The sequence below is a fragment of the Sapajus apella genome, unplaced genomic scaffold (assembly GCF_009761245.1).
Source record: "Sapajus apella isolate SASKATOON/1434 unplaced genomic scaffold, GSC_monkey_1.0 scaffold22, whole genome shotgun sequence".
In the NCBI taxonomy this organism is placed as follows: Eukaryota; Metazoa; Chordata; class Mammalia; order Primates; family Cebidae; genus Sapajus; species Sapajus apella.
The window spans coordinates 9,644,128-9,660,543 of NW_022436962.1; the positions used below are offsets into that span (position 1 = coordinate 9,644,128).

Here is a 16,416-nt window from a genome sequence, read left to right on the forward strand (position 1 = left end):
CAGGTTGGTCTCAAACTCCTGGGCTCAAGTGATCCTCCTGCCTTGGCCTCCCAAAGTGCTGGGATTACAGGTATGAGCCACCACGCCCGGCCTTATGTTCATTTTTTACAAAATTGTGATTCTATTTTATGTAGCTAAATACAACTGCATTGTGTATTTTCATAGAACAGATTTCCTTCTCCAGATGAACTCTTCTTACATGTAATTTTAAACGGCCATATGGTTTTCTATTCTATGCCACAGTCCTCATTTCTTCCGTTTCTGTTTTTTTCTTTAGATTGCTTCCCATCTTTCACTTTTATAATGACGCTCTACAAAGCTCTTTTGCATAACAGCTTTGGTCTGTTCTGGATTGTTTGTAAATTGTCTGCTCTGCACTCTTTACCCATTCACTATTTGAGGGCCCTAGTGTTTTCTTTTGTTTGTTTTTTTTTTTTTTTAACAATTTATGTAAACCAAAGATGCAAAATCTTTAAAATCGTGGTTTGCCAAAATTGGTTTTTTTTTTTTGTCTGTTTACCTTTAAATTTTGTTAACATATGAAGTTCTAATAGTTTAGAGCCAAATCTATTTTCACATCTTTCTTTGTGATTTCTTCCATTGCATATAAACTGAGAAAGTTTTCTCTCATCTGAGGATTTAATAAACATTATTAAATATATTCAATCCTACTTTCTTCTAATTGTAATAGCTTGACTTTAAAATATTTACCTCCTTAATCCGTTTGGAATTCATTTTGCTGTCTAGGGTCTGGATCTAAGTTACTTTCTTTTTCGTGACAGGTAGCTAACGCATTGTCTTGTCGGTAACATTTGTTAAATAACGATTTCCTTTCCTCCACTTGCTTTGTGAGCTACTCTTATAACATTTATTGTACACACTAGCATATTTTTTCAGGTCTGCACTTCTCTTAAAAAGTTGTAGTCAGAAATCTACCTTACCACAATCCCTTTATTTTTTAAGACGGAGTCTCGCTCTATCGCCCAGTCTGCAGTGCAGTGGCACGGTCTCAGCTCACTGCAACTTCCACCTCCAAGGTTCAAGCGATTCTCCTGTCTCAGCCTCCTGAGTAGCTGGGATTACAGGTGCCCACCACCTTGCCCAGCTAATTTTTGTGTTTTTTTTTAGTAGAGATGGGGTTTCACCATGTTGGTCAGGCTGACCTCAGGTGATCTGCCCACCTCAGCCTCCCAAAGTGCTGGGGATTACAGGTGTGAGCCACCATGCCCAGCTCACAATTCCTTTTCAAACGTGTCCACTCTTTTTGATTGTTCTTATGTTTTCCAAGACAAATTTTACAATAGCCTCATTATAAAAAAACATAATTTTTATTAGAATTATAATAAGCCAATAAATTAACTTTAAAAGTGATTTTTAAGTGTTCTAGCTTCTCTGCCTGAAAAAGCATCTTTTGATGAGTTTAAGTCTTTTATGTCTCTCAATAAATTTTTATTTTCTTCAAAACAATTTTCTTAAATTGATATTATTTTTAGATACTGCTATTGTTGTGGTTACTAAATCACATGGTATTTTTCTCCGTTCTGTTTTATGTCTTATTGCTAGTATAATAGTAAGAACAGCTGATAATTTTAGAATATTTTTTATATCTACAGGACTTTAATGAGCAATCTCATTAATTCCGCTAGTTTTGCAATGAATTCTTTTGGGATTTCTAGGTATAAAATCACATATTTTGTAAATAAAAATAAATTTGATTTCTCCTTGCCCAAAACGATATTTCCATTTTGTTATGTAGCAGCCGGCAGCTCAGGCTCCAGCACCAGCCTGCCTGAGCACAAAGCCCGGTGAATCCTTTTTGTCATTTTAAGCATAGTAGGGAACCTTTCTGTGTCTTGGTTTTGTCCATTGTTAATTAAAAAATAATAATAGTACCTACCTCCTGGGGAGGTTGTAAGAATTGGGTGAGTTAATGTATATGAAAGTGTCTGCCACGTGAAACACGCTCAGTAAATATCCAACACCCTTGTTATTATTAGAGATTGGAGGAACTTTCAATTTCCAGAAATTAGAACTTCTAGTACTCATTTCAGATAAGGGTTGCAGCATTTATCTTTGCTCTCAAATAATTTACCGCTTTGTAAGATACTGATTATTGGTGCAGTAATCAATACTGCACCAACTTCTTGTTCTTTGTTATAGTAAAAAACAACCCTCATTTAAAAATCAGTAATGAGCATTCAGTTTATCCAGTGCTTTTTGGCACTTTACCAAGATCATCATTTAAAAAATTTGATCTATCAATGCTGTATTTGTATTACATAAAAGACAGTTTCCTGACGTGATTGGGATTTAGGATTTTGAGTCAGTTGGTTTATGAAACATGAGTCCTCCAGCGGGCAACACAGCTAACTTTTCACTCTTCCAAGTCTTAGTTTCCTCATCTATGAAATCAATGGTGGTAATGTCTATTTTTGCAGAGTGAGATGATTAAAGCACATGGAAAATACTCAGTGTTAGTTTCCATCTTTGTAATAATCAATTACCTGAACATTCTGAGCTAACTTCTTGATATTACCGTATATATAACTCTGTATTGGTAAATGAGATGAACCTGAGAGTTTCTGTCTTCCTGTGCCCTGTATTGGCTTGTAGAATGATAATTATGTGTTCCTTAAAAGTTTGAAACCACTCATCTGCCAAACTGTCGAGACAGGTTTTGGAGAGTGAACTTTGATTGTGCTTCTAATTTCCCTTTTTCTTTCTTTCTCTTTCCTTCTTTCTTTCTCTCTCTCTTTCTTCTTTCTTTCTTTCTCTTTCTTTCTTTCTTTCTTTCTTTCTTTCTTTCTTTCTTTCTTTCTTTCTTTCTTTCTTTCTTTCCTTCTTTCTTTCCTCCCTCTTCTTCTTCTTCTCCTTCTCCTTCTCCTTCTCCTTCCTTCCTTCCTCCCTTCCTTCCTTCCTTCCTTCCTTCCTTCCTTCTTTCTCTCTCTTTCTTTCTTTCTTCCTTTCTATTTCCTTCCTTCCTTCCTTCTTCTTCCTTCCTTCCTTCTCCTTCCTTCTTTCCTTCCTTCCTTCCTTCCTTCCTTCCTTCCTTCTTTCTTTCTTTCTTCTTTTTTTCTCTCTTTTCTTTTCTTTTTAATAGAGATGGGGTCTTGTTATGTTGCCCAGGCTGGTCTCCAACTCCTGGGCTCAAGCTGTTCAACTGACTCGTCCTCCCAAAGTGCTGGGATTACAAGTGTGAGCCACTGTGCTCAGCCAATGCTTTTAATTTCTAAATAATAATAGCTTGCGCTCATTGGATGCTTATTATTATGTCCCAAAAGTTTTAATAACTATTTTACATATCTCATCTAATTTCAACCTCAGAAGTAGTTATCATTTATATTTGTCTTATCTAATCCTGAAATTATACTGTTCCCATCTTACATATTTAAAGACTGAGGCTTTGAGAGGTTAAATAACCTGGCCATACTCATGTAGAGAATGAGCTGAGATTTGAACCCAAGCAGTCTGACTCCAAGTTCTTTGCCTTTAGTGGCTAGATACCACCCCGCTTCCAAAAGTTATTTCTTGTTATTTTGGTTTGCTTTTGGTCTAAATTTTCTGTGCCATATGGAATCAATTTTGTTAATTTATCTTTTTCTAGGAAACGATCAATTTTACTGAGATTTCATCCAAAAAAAAATTATAGCCTAACAGTTTTTTAAATCTCTTCTTTTTTCTTTTTTTGGTAATTTTTGTTGAAAAATTTTAATCCCTTCTGTTTCCGAGATTAATAGTTCCTATATTATTAATTTGGTTTATTTGCATTTCCTCCTTTTCTTGATTATTTGAAATTGCATATTAAATCGGGGGAGAAAGTCTAGCAATGTGGAAGCGGCTGGATGTTACAAAACTGAAAAAAAGATTTTTTTTGTTTTTAAATTTTCCATTTCCATCCAGCTTTGCTTCCTTTTCGCCTTACCCCACTCCAGCCTTTAAAGAGCAGGATGCTTAAGGCTAGAAAGAGCCTTACAAGTAATTTGCCAAGCTCCCTATTTCACCAGGGCCTAGAGAGGACATCTCCCTATCCAAAGTCACACCATTAGCAAGTGACAGAGCCAGGACAAGGCAGGTCCTCAGCTCCCTTCTTTCTCCTTCTTTTGTTCTCCCTTCTTTTCGTTCATTTCCATTATATCTTAGCTAATGTTAAAAACAACAAATTAACAGAGACAGCAAAGAAAGTTTACAGCTACTTCATTTGAAAAGATTGATAAAGTGAGCTGACAATGTTAATTATAATAACTTTAAGCCATACAATTTCCCATAAAAATCATCCTCTATTGTGATCTTGTTTTAAACCATTCTTTCTAGAATAAACCTATGCAAAGAAAGTATGGTGTCTGGCAGGAAAGTGGGATCTTTTTATTCTCCCTCTGATGTTACATTGTACCTATTGGAAAGACCATGAGAAAGTTCCTGTATCCCTGAAAGAGGGAAACTTAATAAAGTGGAATCCAGCCTTACCTACAAGTCTGAAACAAACAGAAGAAATGCTCTTAGCACTGGGATGTAATGGGGTTTTTTTTGTTGAGGGGAAGAGAAACAGGGTTTTACTCTGTCACCCAGGCTCTTCTCAAACTCTTGGTCTCAAGTGATCCTCGCTCTCCCAAAGTGTTGGGATTACAAGTGTGAGCCACCGTGCCCGGCCTGATGTTTGGTTTTGAGGTGCCTGGAAGGGCACTACATTAGTGTGGGGTCTGGGTGTCAAAATTCAACACAGTGGAAGAGGACAGGACCACCCCCATCTCGAGGATGGAACGAGGTATACCACACTCACATAGTCCACGTGCTTTTTCTCAACATAATTACCTTAAATTGCTCATTTCCTAGTTATTTGGTATGTGTGTGCGTGTGTACAAATGAGCAGATGTCTCTGCTGATTGTCTGATCAGCAATCTGTAATTAGACCCCAAGGAACAACCTGCTCATTGCGGTTGGGGCCATTAGCCACTTAAATAATGACATCTGTCCTAATTTTCATTCCTCATCCTGTCCTGGGTCTTATCTCCAAACTGCACTCAAAACAAATGTCTACGTTTTCTAAAATAGACCAATCCAATTTTTAGTAGTTGTAGTCACCATCATGGTGGAGGATTGTAGGGCTGAACAATATCTAATAATTACTGAGTGCCTCCTCTGTGCCTGGAATTGTCTAAAGGTCTTTACAAACAGTGTTAAGTCACTGAGTCCATGCAAGATCTCATTCTATAGATACAGAAATTATTGTACTGAGACACTGAGTTCAATTATTCACATCTAGAAGGGAACAGAACTGAAATTACTATTTAAGGCTGCTGGTCGTCCATACTATTTACTGTTTTCATTTGGACTGGCTGCTGTGTGTCATTTGGCTAGTGAGGGACACAGGGTCTTATTCTGTCACCCAGACTCTTCTCAAACTCCCAGCCTCAGTGATCCATCCACCTTGCTCTCCCAAAGTATATGCCCTGAGTATATGCTCAGAATATATTAAAATGTGGAAAAAAGTGTACAAATCTAGTTTTGTATAAAGGGAGCCAAATTAAGATAATAATCTTAAAATAATGGAACATTTATCAAATTCAGTGATTGTCAACTGGGAGCAAACCCTGCTACCTCAGGGGACCTTTGGAAATGTGTGGGGTCATTTGGGGTGCTTTTGGCTGTTATGCTGGCCTGTTACACTGGGGGGGGGTCGTTCAGGGGGCTCCATGACCTATCATCTGCAAAACAATTTTAGACAATACGGACTCCTTGTCTGGCTCTAAATGTCAGATACTACTGAGAAACACTGATCAAGTGCAATGGTAGGAATCTGAAATGATACTGTAAAACTCAAAGGTGGCAAACTCAAATGCCTTTAGGGATTAGTCAGGAAGTGATGATCATGTCCCATTTTAGGGGCATAAAATTCAAATCACTAAAGCATTTCATCAAACAAAAATTAGGTGTCAAATGTGGCCTGTGGATCGCCAGGTTAGAGCCTTTTAATGGGGGTTTTTCTGACTAAAAAACATGTTTACAATATATTAAGAGGAGAAAAAGCTAATAATCTGTATGATTCCCTGTTTTAAAGACATGGTCTCTGTGTATACACATATTCGCATACATGTATACACTTATATTCATGAAAATATTTAGAAAATTTTCTAGAAGGATATGGATAAGTTTTGGGGTAATTTTTTTTTGGATACAGTATCTCACTCTGTCACCCAGACTGGAGTGGAGCGGTATGATCACCGCTCACCGCAGCCTCACCTGGACTCAGGTGATTCTCCCACCTCGGCCGTCCGAGTAGCTGGGACTATAGGCATGTGCCAGGCACGCCCAGCTAACTTTTTTGTATATTTTGTAGAGATGGGGGCTTGCTATGTTACCCAGACTGGTCTTGACCTCTTGGACTCAAACAATCCACCCGCCTCAGCCTCCCAAAGCGCTGGGGTTATAGTTGGGAGCCACTGTGCCTGGCCCAATTTGGGGTGATTTTCTAAAACGCTTTCCTCATTCATATGTTTAATTCTTTGACTACAAATGTCTGCTAGTTGTGTACTTTTGAATAAATAAAGTAGAAGAGGAGCCTTAAAAAATTAAAAGCTTTGAGTGTAGTATTAGAATACAGCCCAGGCGACCTACTGGCCACCCTCCTCGAGGGGAGAATTGTGTCTGTGATTAAGGACAAACGAGATATTCAATATCAACAGTCGACACCATTGCTGCCTTCCCAAACACTCTGGCCTAGTGAGCCTCTTCCACACTTTTCATTTCTACCGTACATACGATAAAGCTCTTCTGGTAAAACCCAGCCTTCCTTGTGCAGCTGTCCTGGGAGGGATCCTGAAGAACCCCAGACGATGCTTGAGAAATCAGGATCTGTGCTGAATTTTATCTTAGGGGGTCTTACCCAACATTAGATAAGAGCAGGGCATTTTCAATACAGCTCTGCCCCTTTTTCAATCAAGTCACCAAAACCTTCAAGATCATTGTTTTTCCTGAAAAATCCCAGTTTTGCTTTATTGCAATCATGTCTGTGTTTTCTTTCCAGTGTTTTGGCTCTACACTTTTTATTTTGTGCACAAGTCCTTTTTTTTTTTTTTTTTTTTTTTCCTGAGACAGGGTCTTGCTCTGTTACCCAGGTTGGAGTGCAGTGGCACTATCTCGGTTCACTGAAGTCTCAACCTCCTGGGCTCAATCGATCCTCCCACCTCAGATGCCTGAGTAGCTGGGACCACAGGCAAAAGCCACCACGCCTGGCTAATTTTTGTATTTTTAGTAGAGACAAGGCTTCCTATGTTGCCCAGGCTGGTGAGGAACTCCTAGGCTCAAGTGATCTGCCCACTTCAGCCTCCAAAAGTGCTGGGATTACAGGGGCAAGCCATCCTGCCTGGCCAAGTCACTTTTGGCTGAGCTTTATTTGTGGAGTTTGCTGATCACTCGGCAATACTGGATTTTCTATCCATTTGTCTAAGGACACTGGGGAGGGGAGAAACAGGTAATTTCCTGGAGTCTTTTCTGGCTTGCTCCCTGGGTCGGTCCCCAGGGTCCCTCCTTCATGTCTCCCTGCAGCCCTCCTTACCAGTAGCTAGTCACGGCTCTCCTACAGAAAGAACCCAGAAGTCCTGCAGCTAACCAGGTGACATGTGGTGCTTCTTGACACTGCAGGGGTGGGTGCAGGGAGGAAAGGAGAGAGGGCTCCAGCATAGACAGGAAACAGAATTCTCCCGTCTAGAAAACCGCTGCTTTTCACCCCCAACCCACCCCTTTCACATGCTGAAGCTATACCAAATGAGGAACTCATGTCTGGATTCTGAATCCACTTTTATAAACCAAACTAAACAGAAATCTCTGGGAGTGAAAATGTTAAGTGCACTTTACTCATTAAGGTCCTTTAGGAGAAGTGTCTAGAATGTATCCTGCAGGAAAGTGAGGACTGAAGCAAGTAAATTGGGCATGAGTCGCTCCCAGTGTTGGACCTCCCTCCAAAGAAAAGTCATTCCCAAAGACTAGTTCCTTGCCACTGCGTTTGAAGGGTGTTGGGTAGGCGGTGCTATTTTCTCTCCTGAGATTTCCACGTGGCAAACTCCTGCAGCCCTGGAGAGGCAGGGACGGTGAACCCTGAACCCTCCCTCCCCACCACTTCCATTTCTCTCTCTCCGGATTCCTGGTGCAAGTTTTGATCCTAGGAAGCTCCAGCCTGAGAACTACTACAAATAAAAACAAAATTTCCAGGACTTCTTGCATTGTCTTTAGCATTTGGAAACCTTGATTGGGAAAATAAGGCTTAAGGCAGTTAAAGGCTTTCTTGGTTGTTCGTTTGTTTGTTTGAGATGGAGTCTCACTCTGTCGCCCAGGCTGGAGTGCAGTGGCGCTATCTCAGCTCACTGCAACCTCCGCCTCCCAGGTCCAAATGATTCTCCCGCCTCAGTCTCCCAAGTAGCTGGGATGACAGGTGTCCGCCACCAAGTCTGGCTAATTTTGGTATTTTTAGTAAAGACAGGGTTTCACCATGTTGGTCAGGTTGGTCTCGATCTCCTGACCTCAAGTGATCCGCCCACCCTGGCCCCTCAAAGTGCAGGGATTACAGGCGTGAGTCACTGCGCCCAGCCAAAGGCTTTTTAAGTTTTATGAGGTAGGATGGTGGGTGGGTGTGAGACCCCATCTCAGTGCTCAGTAAATATCATATGAAAGGCTTAGAAATTATTGTGCCTTTGTGTATAGAAAATGCCATATTCAGCATCATGTAGATGGAACTCATAAACTGACTTCTTAAAGAAACATATTTGTGAGGGTATAATAGCATCCACAGCCCAATGAAGCTGTGTGGTATGTGACTGCATGGGATGTGTGCCTGTTTGCATGCATTTAAGATCTGAACTCCTTCGCAGAATCTATGCCAATGTATTCGCTCAAGGAGGGCTCCTTCACACAGGTGAAGGCTCTCCAGGAGCAGAAAGGAATGGGCCCCTTCACACAGGTGAGAACTCCCGGGCAGCAGAAAGGAATGGTCGAGAGCATAGGCTTTAGACTTAAAGCTCAAATTCAGGCCTTGCCACTTGCTACCTGTGTGACCTCAGACATCACCCACCTCTCTGAATCTCAAGTCACTTGTTATAAAAGGTGGATAGTCCTTTCCGGCAGTGATGATGCACTCATGAGAACATGCTTCTCACAAAGGATCTCCATCCCTCTCTAGAAGAGGAGAAGAGGAGACGCAAGAAGAAACGCCTGGTGCAGAGCCCCAATTCCTACTTCATGGATGTGAAATGGCCAGGATGCTATAAAATCGCCACAATCTTCAGCCATGCACAAAGGGTAGTTTTGTGTGTTGGCTGCTCCACTGTCCTCTGCCAGCCTACAGGAGGAAAATCGAGGCTTACAGAAGGATGTTCTTTCAGGAGGAAATAGCACTAAAAGCACTCTGAATCAAGATGAGAGGGCAACCATCTCAATAAGCACATTTTGGATTTAAAAAAAAAAAAAGGTGGATAGTTATAGCTATGGCCCTCATAAGAATAGTTGAGTGAATTGGGTAAGATGTGGGGGCATGCCAGGGGCTCAGCACTGTGGTTGGCAGCAAGTGGCTATTAGATACTAATACTGTTCCTGCCTATTTTACAGGCTTAAAAACTGAAATATTGGGAGAGGAAAGCAGTTGATCCTCAAGTAGCTGAGTTTCTCCGAGGGAAATTTGTTTCAAGAGCCCTGGAGTCCTGAGCAGCTCCTGACCTCTTGCAGATCTCCAGGAGAACCCTGCCAGTGGCACTGCTGAGAGACAAGGTCCCAGGGTGGTTCCTGAAAGTGCCTGAGCCCCAACTTATGAGCAAGGAGCTTGTCATGCTGACAACGTGAGTGGGCCCAGGAAAAGCAGGAGCAGGGTTCCCTCCAGGCTAACTGGCAGAGCTGGCTTCCAAGCACACATGCCACCCTTCCTGGCTGTCCCAGCCTTATCATCCGGAAAGGCCAAGGGACCTATGCTGGGATGCGCAGCAACGCCAGATGTCTGCCTCTAGCTGGGACAGGATAGATTTGCAGTTGCAGTCACATCCCGGCAATCTCTGACTTTGCCCCTTTTCCTTTCCCAACAGAGTCATGGAGCTCTGGCACGGCTTAGTGATCGCGGTGGTGTCCTTCTTCCTGCAGGCCTGCCTCCTCGTCATCTTCAACTACCTGCTCAGCAGGCACATGGGTAACCGGCCCAGCGTCCTCTTCCCTCCTAGTCACTCTCAGAGCCTGCAGCAGGACAGGACCCCTTTGGAATGCCCAAATGTCACTCAAAAACCTACCAGAGGACCCTCCAACCAAATCCTTCCCCCCTTTCATCCCCCACCCCTAACTGTAACTGGGTAATCCCCACTCTGACCTCACGTTTTATCCAATGATTTCTGGCTGGAAGTGACCACCCACATCCTTCCACTACCCAGACCTTCCACCTAGACACAGCTTCTGCAATGCCTATGAGGAAGTGTCCATGTCACCTGGGTCTAATTAATTTTCTTCATCACTGCCAAGGGACTGAACATGAAGAAATGGCCTTGAATTACAACAGAAGGCAATATGGTTGGACTTAGAGATTAGTTTAAATTCTTGAACTGACTTACAATAGAAGGTAGTGAATCTTGGTCCTGGAAAGGCATTTCAATTAGGGAAAGTAAAGTAACACTGCTTTGGTTGTGCTAAGAGGAAGGATCGGGCAAGATGATGTTTTGAGGGTCTTCCTAGTTAAGTCTAGCTTTATTCATTCGTTTATTCATTCATTCAACAGATATTTCTTGAGCATCTAAGATACTCTCTGGGCCTAGGCTGTACAATGGGAAACAAAACAAAAGTTCCTACCCTCTGAATCTTTCATTCCACATGACAACAAACAAGATAAACAGTAAAACACGTGTATGCTAGGTTATGGCAAGTGGCAGGGAGGAAAAATGGAGCAAGGAAGTAGACATGGCTTGGTGGATGCCAGGCAGCCCCGAGACGCTAACCTTTGGGTCTAAACTTACAGGCAGTGAGGAGTGAACTCTACCTGCACAGGCCTGAAGGAGGAACGTGTTAGGCACACACTAGTACAAGAGCAAAGAGGCAGGGCAGCTGGAGCGGGCAGAGAGAAGCAGGAGAAAGCCAGAGCGGAGGGAGGAGGGAGGCCTCGGAGGCTGGGACTTGGCTTTTTCCAAGCGGGGCCCAGAGCCGCTGGAGGGTTTTGAGCACAGCAGTGCTGAGATTTGAAGGGATCTTTCCGAAAGGTTTGCCATACTGAGGGCGTGTTCAGAAGGTACTGATTTCAGAGCCGATGTGCCCAGCCCAGGCAGCTTCCACTTTTTTTTCATTTTGAGATGAAGTCACACTCTGTCCCCCAGGCTGGAGTGCAGTAGCAGCACAATCTCGGCTCACTGCAACCTCTGCCTCCAGGTTCAAGTGATTCTCTTGTCTCAGCCTCCAGAGCAGCTGGGATTACAGGTGCACGTCACCACACCCACCCAGCTAATTTTTGTGTTTTTAATAGAAATGGGTTTTCACCATGTTGACCAGGCTGGTCTCAAACTTCTGACCTCAAGTGATCTGTCCACCTTAGCCTCCCAAAGTGCTGGGATTACAGGGGTAAGCTACTGCTCCCCACTCCCCTGCCAGCTTCCACTTTTGACCCCTGCCCTCTCCTCTCTAGCCCACCAGAGTGAAGAGATACTGAAAGCGACCAGGCTCCAGGTCCCCAGGCCCAGCCCTGTCCACCAACATCCACCTGCTGCCAAAGAGATGGAGACTCAGACAGAGATAGACGCCCTAATGTCTGATCCCTGTTACAGGCGTGAGTAAGGGGTTGTGGGGAGAACTTGTCTCGGGGCTTGCTTTGCTCTGTCTGGACACCCAGGACCTCCCTGCGGCAACCCTGGGGGCCCAAACCTCTAGCCTGAGGATTCCTCCCGCCCTCATAAGGACAGGCCTTGCCAGGCTACTTTTTTCAGAAAGGTGTTTTATTCTATTTCATGGGGAAGATCCTGCTGGGTTGGTGTGGGTCTAAGTTCTTTCCTGGGTTTAGTCGTGTGCAAATGATTGCAGGGGCCTTGGGAGATGGCCCTGCCCTTCTCTTTGAATAGCCACGGCATCTTTTCTTCTGCTTGATCGGCTAATGGTGGAGTTAGAATTTCACCTGCCCCTGCCTGCCTCCACCATGGCTGCTGCAAGGTCACGGTTCTCAGCTGGCTCCCGAGCTGGCTCCTCCACAGTCCCCAGAGGGATCCTTCTTCGTACTCCTAAATCTGCATGGGTAACTGAGTGTATAAATGTTGAGTCTTGCTGCTGGTTCAAGTCTATATCACCCTCCGGCAAGTGAGCCAAAAGGTCACTATTCACAGTGGAAATGGCTGCTTTGGCAGCAAGACATCTCCCTGATGGGGGCTCACTCACCAGAGATTGCACTTTTTCCACTGGTTTATCTCTTGATGGGTTTCAATTTGCTCTGTCCAGATTTTATCTTTTCGGTTGAGGCATAGCCTCAGTGCCTGCCTGTGGGGACCCCAGGGAGCCGCTCACATGCATGCAGTGTTTCAGCAGAATGGAGAGGCACTGGCCTTACCCTAACCCCTGGCCCCAAAGCTTCACCAGAGCCTGGCTACAGTCAGGGATTGTTTAGCTGACAGGGACCTCAGAGGCCATTGCTCAACCCTCTTGCCTTGCGAGGGATGAAAACCAGGACACAAAAAAAGATGTGATCGGCCTAGATTTAGTGACAGCTTTGGACTAGGTGTGACTTCTGAGGCCAGAGCTGTATGCGTTGGGCCACATTTTCCCAGCGTGTCCCTCCTGACTTTTCTTTCTGGAAGACAGCCCTTTCCAAGCACAGTCAACCTAGTGTATTTTTTTAAATTTGTTTTGGATGGAGTTGAATGAAGCAGCAGTGCCTGGACTCCTGGACGTGTCCATGCCTATTTTTGGAGACTTTCTCTCCCCCGACTCTTTCCCTATTCTCCTTCTCCTTCTTACTCTTTTGGGGCATCTGTATCTCTCTTCCCTATCCCCCTTTGCGTTGCTGGCTCTGCCTCTGTCTTTATCTGATAATAAGACAATTCTCCCTTCCATTGTCTCTGTTCTCTCTTAACACCCTCTGGCTTGCTTTAGAAGAGAAACCATGTCTATTTCTCCCCAGATGACAGCGACACATCCTCAGACAGCTCAGGTGGTTCCTGCAGTTCGCCTCCCGTCTGCCAGGTAATGGATGTGCCTAGGGATCACCGACCAGCATATGCAGTCTGAGGGTTCCTGCTGTAATACGCTGAGAACGCAGGTTACCCCAGCTATGGAGTGGGAGCCAAAAAGGAGGGCTTCTTGAGCCGTTACAGCATCCTTAGGTGAGGGGTCAGGCCTCCACCCACAACCATATGAGCATGGATCAGCCAAACAAAGCGGGTCTGAACAGACTATGCAAATGAAAGTGCTAACGGGAAACCTTCTTCTCCCCAAACCCCAGTCACTGGCTAAAGTCTGCTCTGAGTCCTGACCTCACTTGAATTGAGTCTCAGCATCTTATCTTCCTGTTGCCTCCACCTGCTCGTCTGTAAGCCCATTCCTTGTAGACAGGTGGAACAAAGTCACTGGTAATCTTCCTCATTGCCCTGGACTGCTCTCAGACACAACTGCTTGGACCCAGATCCTTTTACACCAAGCTGTGGGCAAACCACTTTGAGTGAGAGTTCAGTCCTGGGGTCTTATTTCCTCCAAACGTGGTAGGGATATTGACCCACATGTCTCTGCTTTTCTCCTAAGGCCACCAACCATGTGGATTACACACAAGTCATCTTTTCAGCCCCTGGAGAACTAAAAGATGACTCTGCCCTGGACTATGAGAACATAAAGGAAGTCACAGATTATGTCAATGTCAATCCAAAAAGCCACAAGCCCAATTTCTGGAATTTTGTCAACCCTGCTCTGTCTGAGCCAGTGGAATACAGTCAAGTGGCCATGTGAATTCTGGATGTTTTTAATGGGGTCCAGTTCTCTATGGATTCTTACATTTAATTTGTAGAGGAATGCCATTTTTCCCCCTTAAACAAAGCATGGGGCTCCCAAGGCTATGGAGACAGGCCAAAAATAATGTGGAGAAGAAAACTGACAATCCACAGAAGTCCTCAGCACCCATGGACTCCCTGACAAAGTTTAAACTTTTTTTTGTAAAGTGGATCTCACTATGCTGCCCAAGCTGCTCTTGAACTCCTTACCTCACGTGATCCTCCTAACTCAGCCTCCCAAAGCACTGGGATTAGGCATGATCTACTGCACCTGGCCTGATCTCTTTTAAAAAGGAAAAAAAAAAAAAAACCGGGTGCAGTAGCTCATGCCCGTAATCTTACTACTTTGGGAGGCTGAGGCGGGCTGATCATTTGAGGTCAGGAGCTTGAGACTAGCGTGGCCAACAGGGTGAAACCCACCTCTACTAAAAATACAAAAATTAACTGGTTGTGGTGGCTCATGCCTGTAATCCCAGCTACTCGGGAGACTGAGGCAGGAGAATGGCTTGAACCTGGGAGGCAGAGGCTGCAGTGAGCTGAGATTGTACCATTGCACTCCAGCCTGGGCGACAGAGCAAGACTTCATCGAAAAAAAAAAAAAAAAAAAAAAATTAAGAGTATGCTGAAGTGATTCAGGCAAGTCACAGTGCACCCAAGAGACACTCCAAGGACACTGCTGAGACAGTTTCCACCAGGAGAGGGGACAAAGAGGGTAAACAGAGCACCTCCTTTCTGCAGAATTCTGGGACGGGCCTTGAGTGTTGAGAGGAGAGATCAATAAAAAGAAGCTTTAATCATCTGGGCTCATCGGGGTGGTCAAGGCATCTATGACCTAATTGTGGGGACAGGAAAGAGCCAGAGAACATGTACAAAACAACACGTAACAAACAGCACAAAGCAGTGAAACCAGAGCCTATCAATGTTCACACAGATCGGGGAACAGGGTGTTAGAATCAGGCAGGCTTAATCAGGAAACATCCCAGAAAGAGGTGATTTCTGACCTCAGCTTAGAAAAGAAGGTGGCAAATCAACGGATGGGAGAAAAGGCAGAAGGGAAAGGAACAGATCTGACCTGCCGCAGGCTCTCAATAAATGCCTGAGGGACGGCCCTGAGAGGAACTGCCTGGAGAACTGTCCCTGTCTGAGCTCAGAGGCTGCTGCGATACTCTGGAGCAGGGAGTTGGTGTCAGGGGAGCCAGAGGCTGTAGAATGACCATAGACCATCTGATGAAGCTCTATAACAAACCCTGCTTCAGAAATATGACATTTTGTAGGGTCCAGCCCTACTAGGGCCGTGGAGTGTCCCCTATCACTGTGCTGAGGCGCTGGATCCAAGAAATAAGGAGACAAAACACCTAAGGACTGGATAAGAGCAGCTGGGCTCGGGGACCAACGCCACTCACAAGCGGAGACAGGCGAGATCCCGAGTGTCCAGGCACATCTGTATTTATTAGGTGTAGGTTAGGAAGGGTAGTGAGTGAGGTCATCTTAAGGATAGTGATAGGGCCAAGACAATCATGTGAGCAATAAAAAAGGTGCCCACCCCCATTAGGTCACCGAGGCAAGGAGTGACGGTCACCGAGGCAAGGAGTGACCTAATGGGGATGGGCAGTGTGCAGCAAGAAGGATGCAGTGTGCAACATCTCTTATCTAGGGGCAGGTAACTCCTAAGGTTTTCTATAGGAGGATGTTTTGAGTCAGCACAGTAGCAAGAGAGCTGGCAGGGTATACAGCCAACGAGGTGCGGTTATACTGGAGGGGTTTTAAGCCCTCAGAGGTTCGTGGGATTGCTGGCCTGAGGCCAGCTTTCCACAAGAACTGGACGCAAGATACTACAACTGCGTTACAGGAGGAGTGACTCTTGCTCCAAGCCTGCCATACAGGGGATATCCTTACGATACTGAATGCTGCTGCTAGGGCCGGCCTGCCATGTAGCACATGCCCTTTCAGGCTGGGGCACTACTGCCTGGGCCATTGATTCTTGTCCTGGTATGGCCGATTTTTCCCTAGTTCATGCTCTGTACCATGTCTGCTCTTGACAGTCCTCTGACTACAAACTAAGATATGATCATATAAAAGGATTATATAAAAGGAAGTATATGAGGAGTAAGTTATTCTTCAGGCACTAATTGTGCCAGGGGTCTGCTTAGCTCTCCTTCCTCGGTGCCCAGAAGGGGGGTTACCCATACATTTGATAGCAAATATATCACAGAGGCTAACATTAGAACCCACCCTGATTGCTTACATCAGGGTAAAAGCATTCTTGGAGAGTGTTGTTGAACAGTAGATTGGAACATATGACTACCGAGTGACTTACAGAGCTTGGAACTTCAGCAGTGCACACAACTGCTCAGATGCCCTCAAGTACAGAGGAAGGCTGATGTCACCTCCTGAGGAGTTTGAACCAGTAAGCTAATGATTGGGGTAGCTAACAATTTAACCTAAT

At 44.5% G+C, this 16,416-nt stretch overlaps 2 protein-coding genes across 5 annotated transcripts in view; both read left to right on the forward strand.

Moving 5' to 3' along the window:
- Positions 1-14,107, forward strand: part of RHEX (regulator of hemoglobinization and erythroid cell expansion) — a 20,403-nt gene extending 6,296 nt beyond the window's left edge. For 3 of the 4 annotated variants that reach the window (XM_032289002.1, XM_032289001.1, XM_032289003.1), the window contains 5 exons: positions 9,595-9,821; positions 10,062-10,162; positions 11,633-11,773; positions 13,112-13,173; positions 13,729-14,107. In XM_032289002.1, the coding sequence (XP_032144893.1) occupies positions 9,793-9,821; positions 10,062-10,162; positions 11,633-11,773; positions 13,112-13,173; positions 13,729-13,929 (534 nt within the window). In that variant the 5' untranslated portion in view covers positions 9,595-9,792 and the 3' untranslated portion in view covers positions 13,930-14,107. The remainder of the gene's footprint in view (positions 1-9,594; positions 9,822-10,061; positions 10,163-11,632; positions 11,774-13,111; positions 13,174-13,728) is intronic. The other variant, XM_032289004.1, reaches the window with a different exon arrangement.
- LOC116558803 (40S ribosomal protein S27-like) lies at positions 9,054-9,576 on the forward strand. The gene has a single exon (XM_032289005.1). It carries the CDS (start codon positions 9,136-9,138, stop codon positions 9,379-9,381), a length of 246 nt encoding a protein of 81 aa, XP_032144896.1. The 5' UTR covers positions 9,054-9,135; the 3' UTR covers positions 9,382-9,576.
- Positions 14,108-16,416: the final 2,309 nt, after the last annotated feature.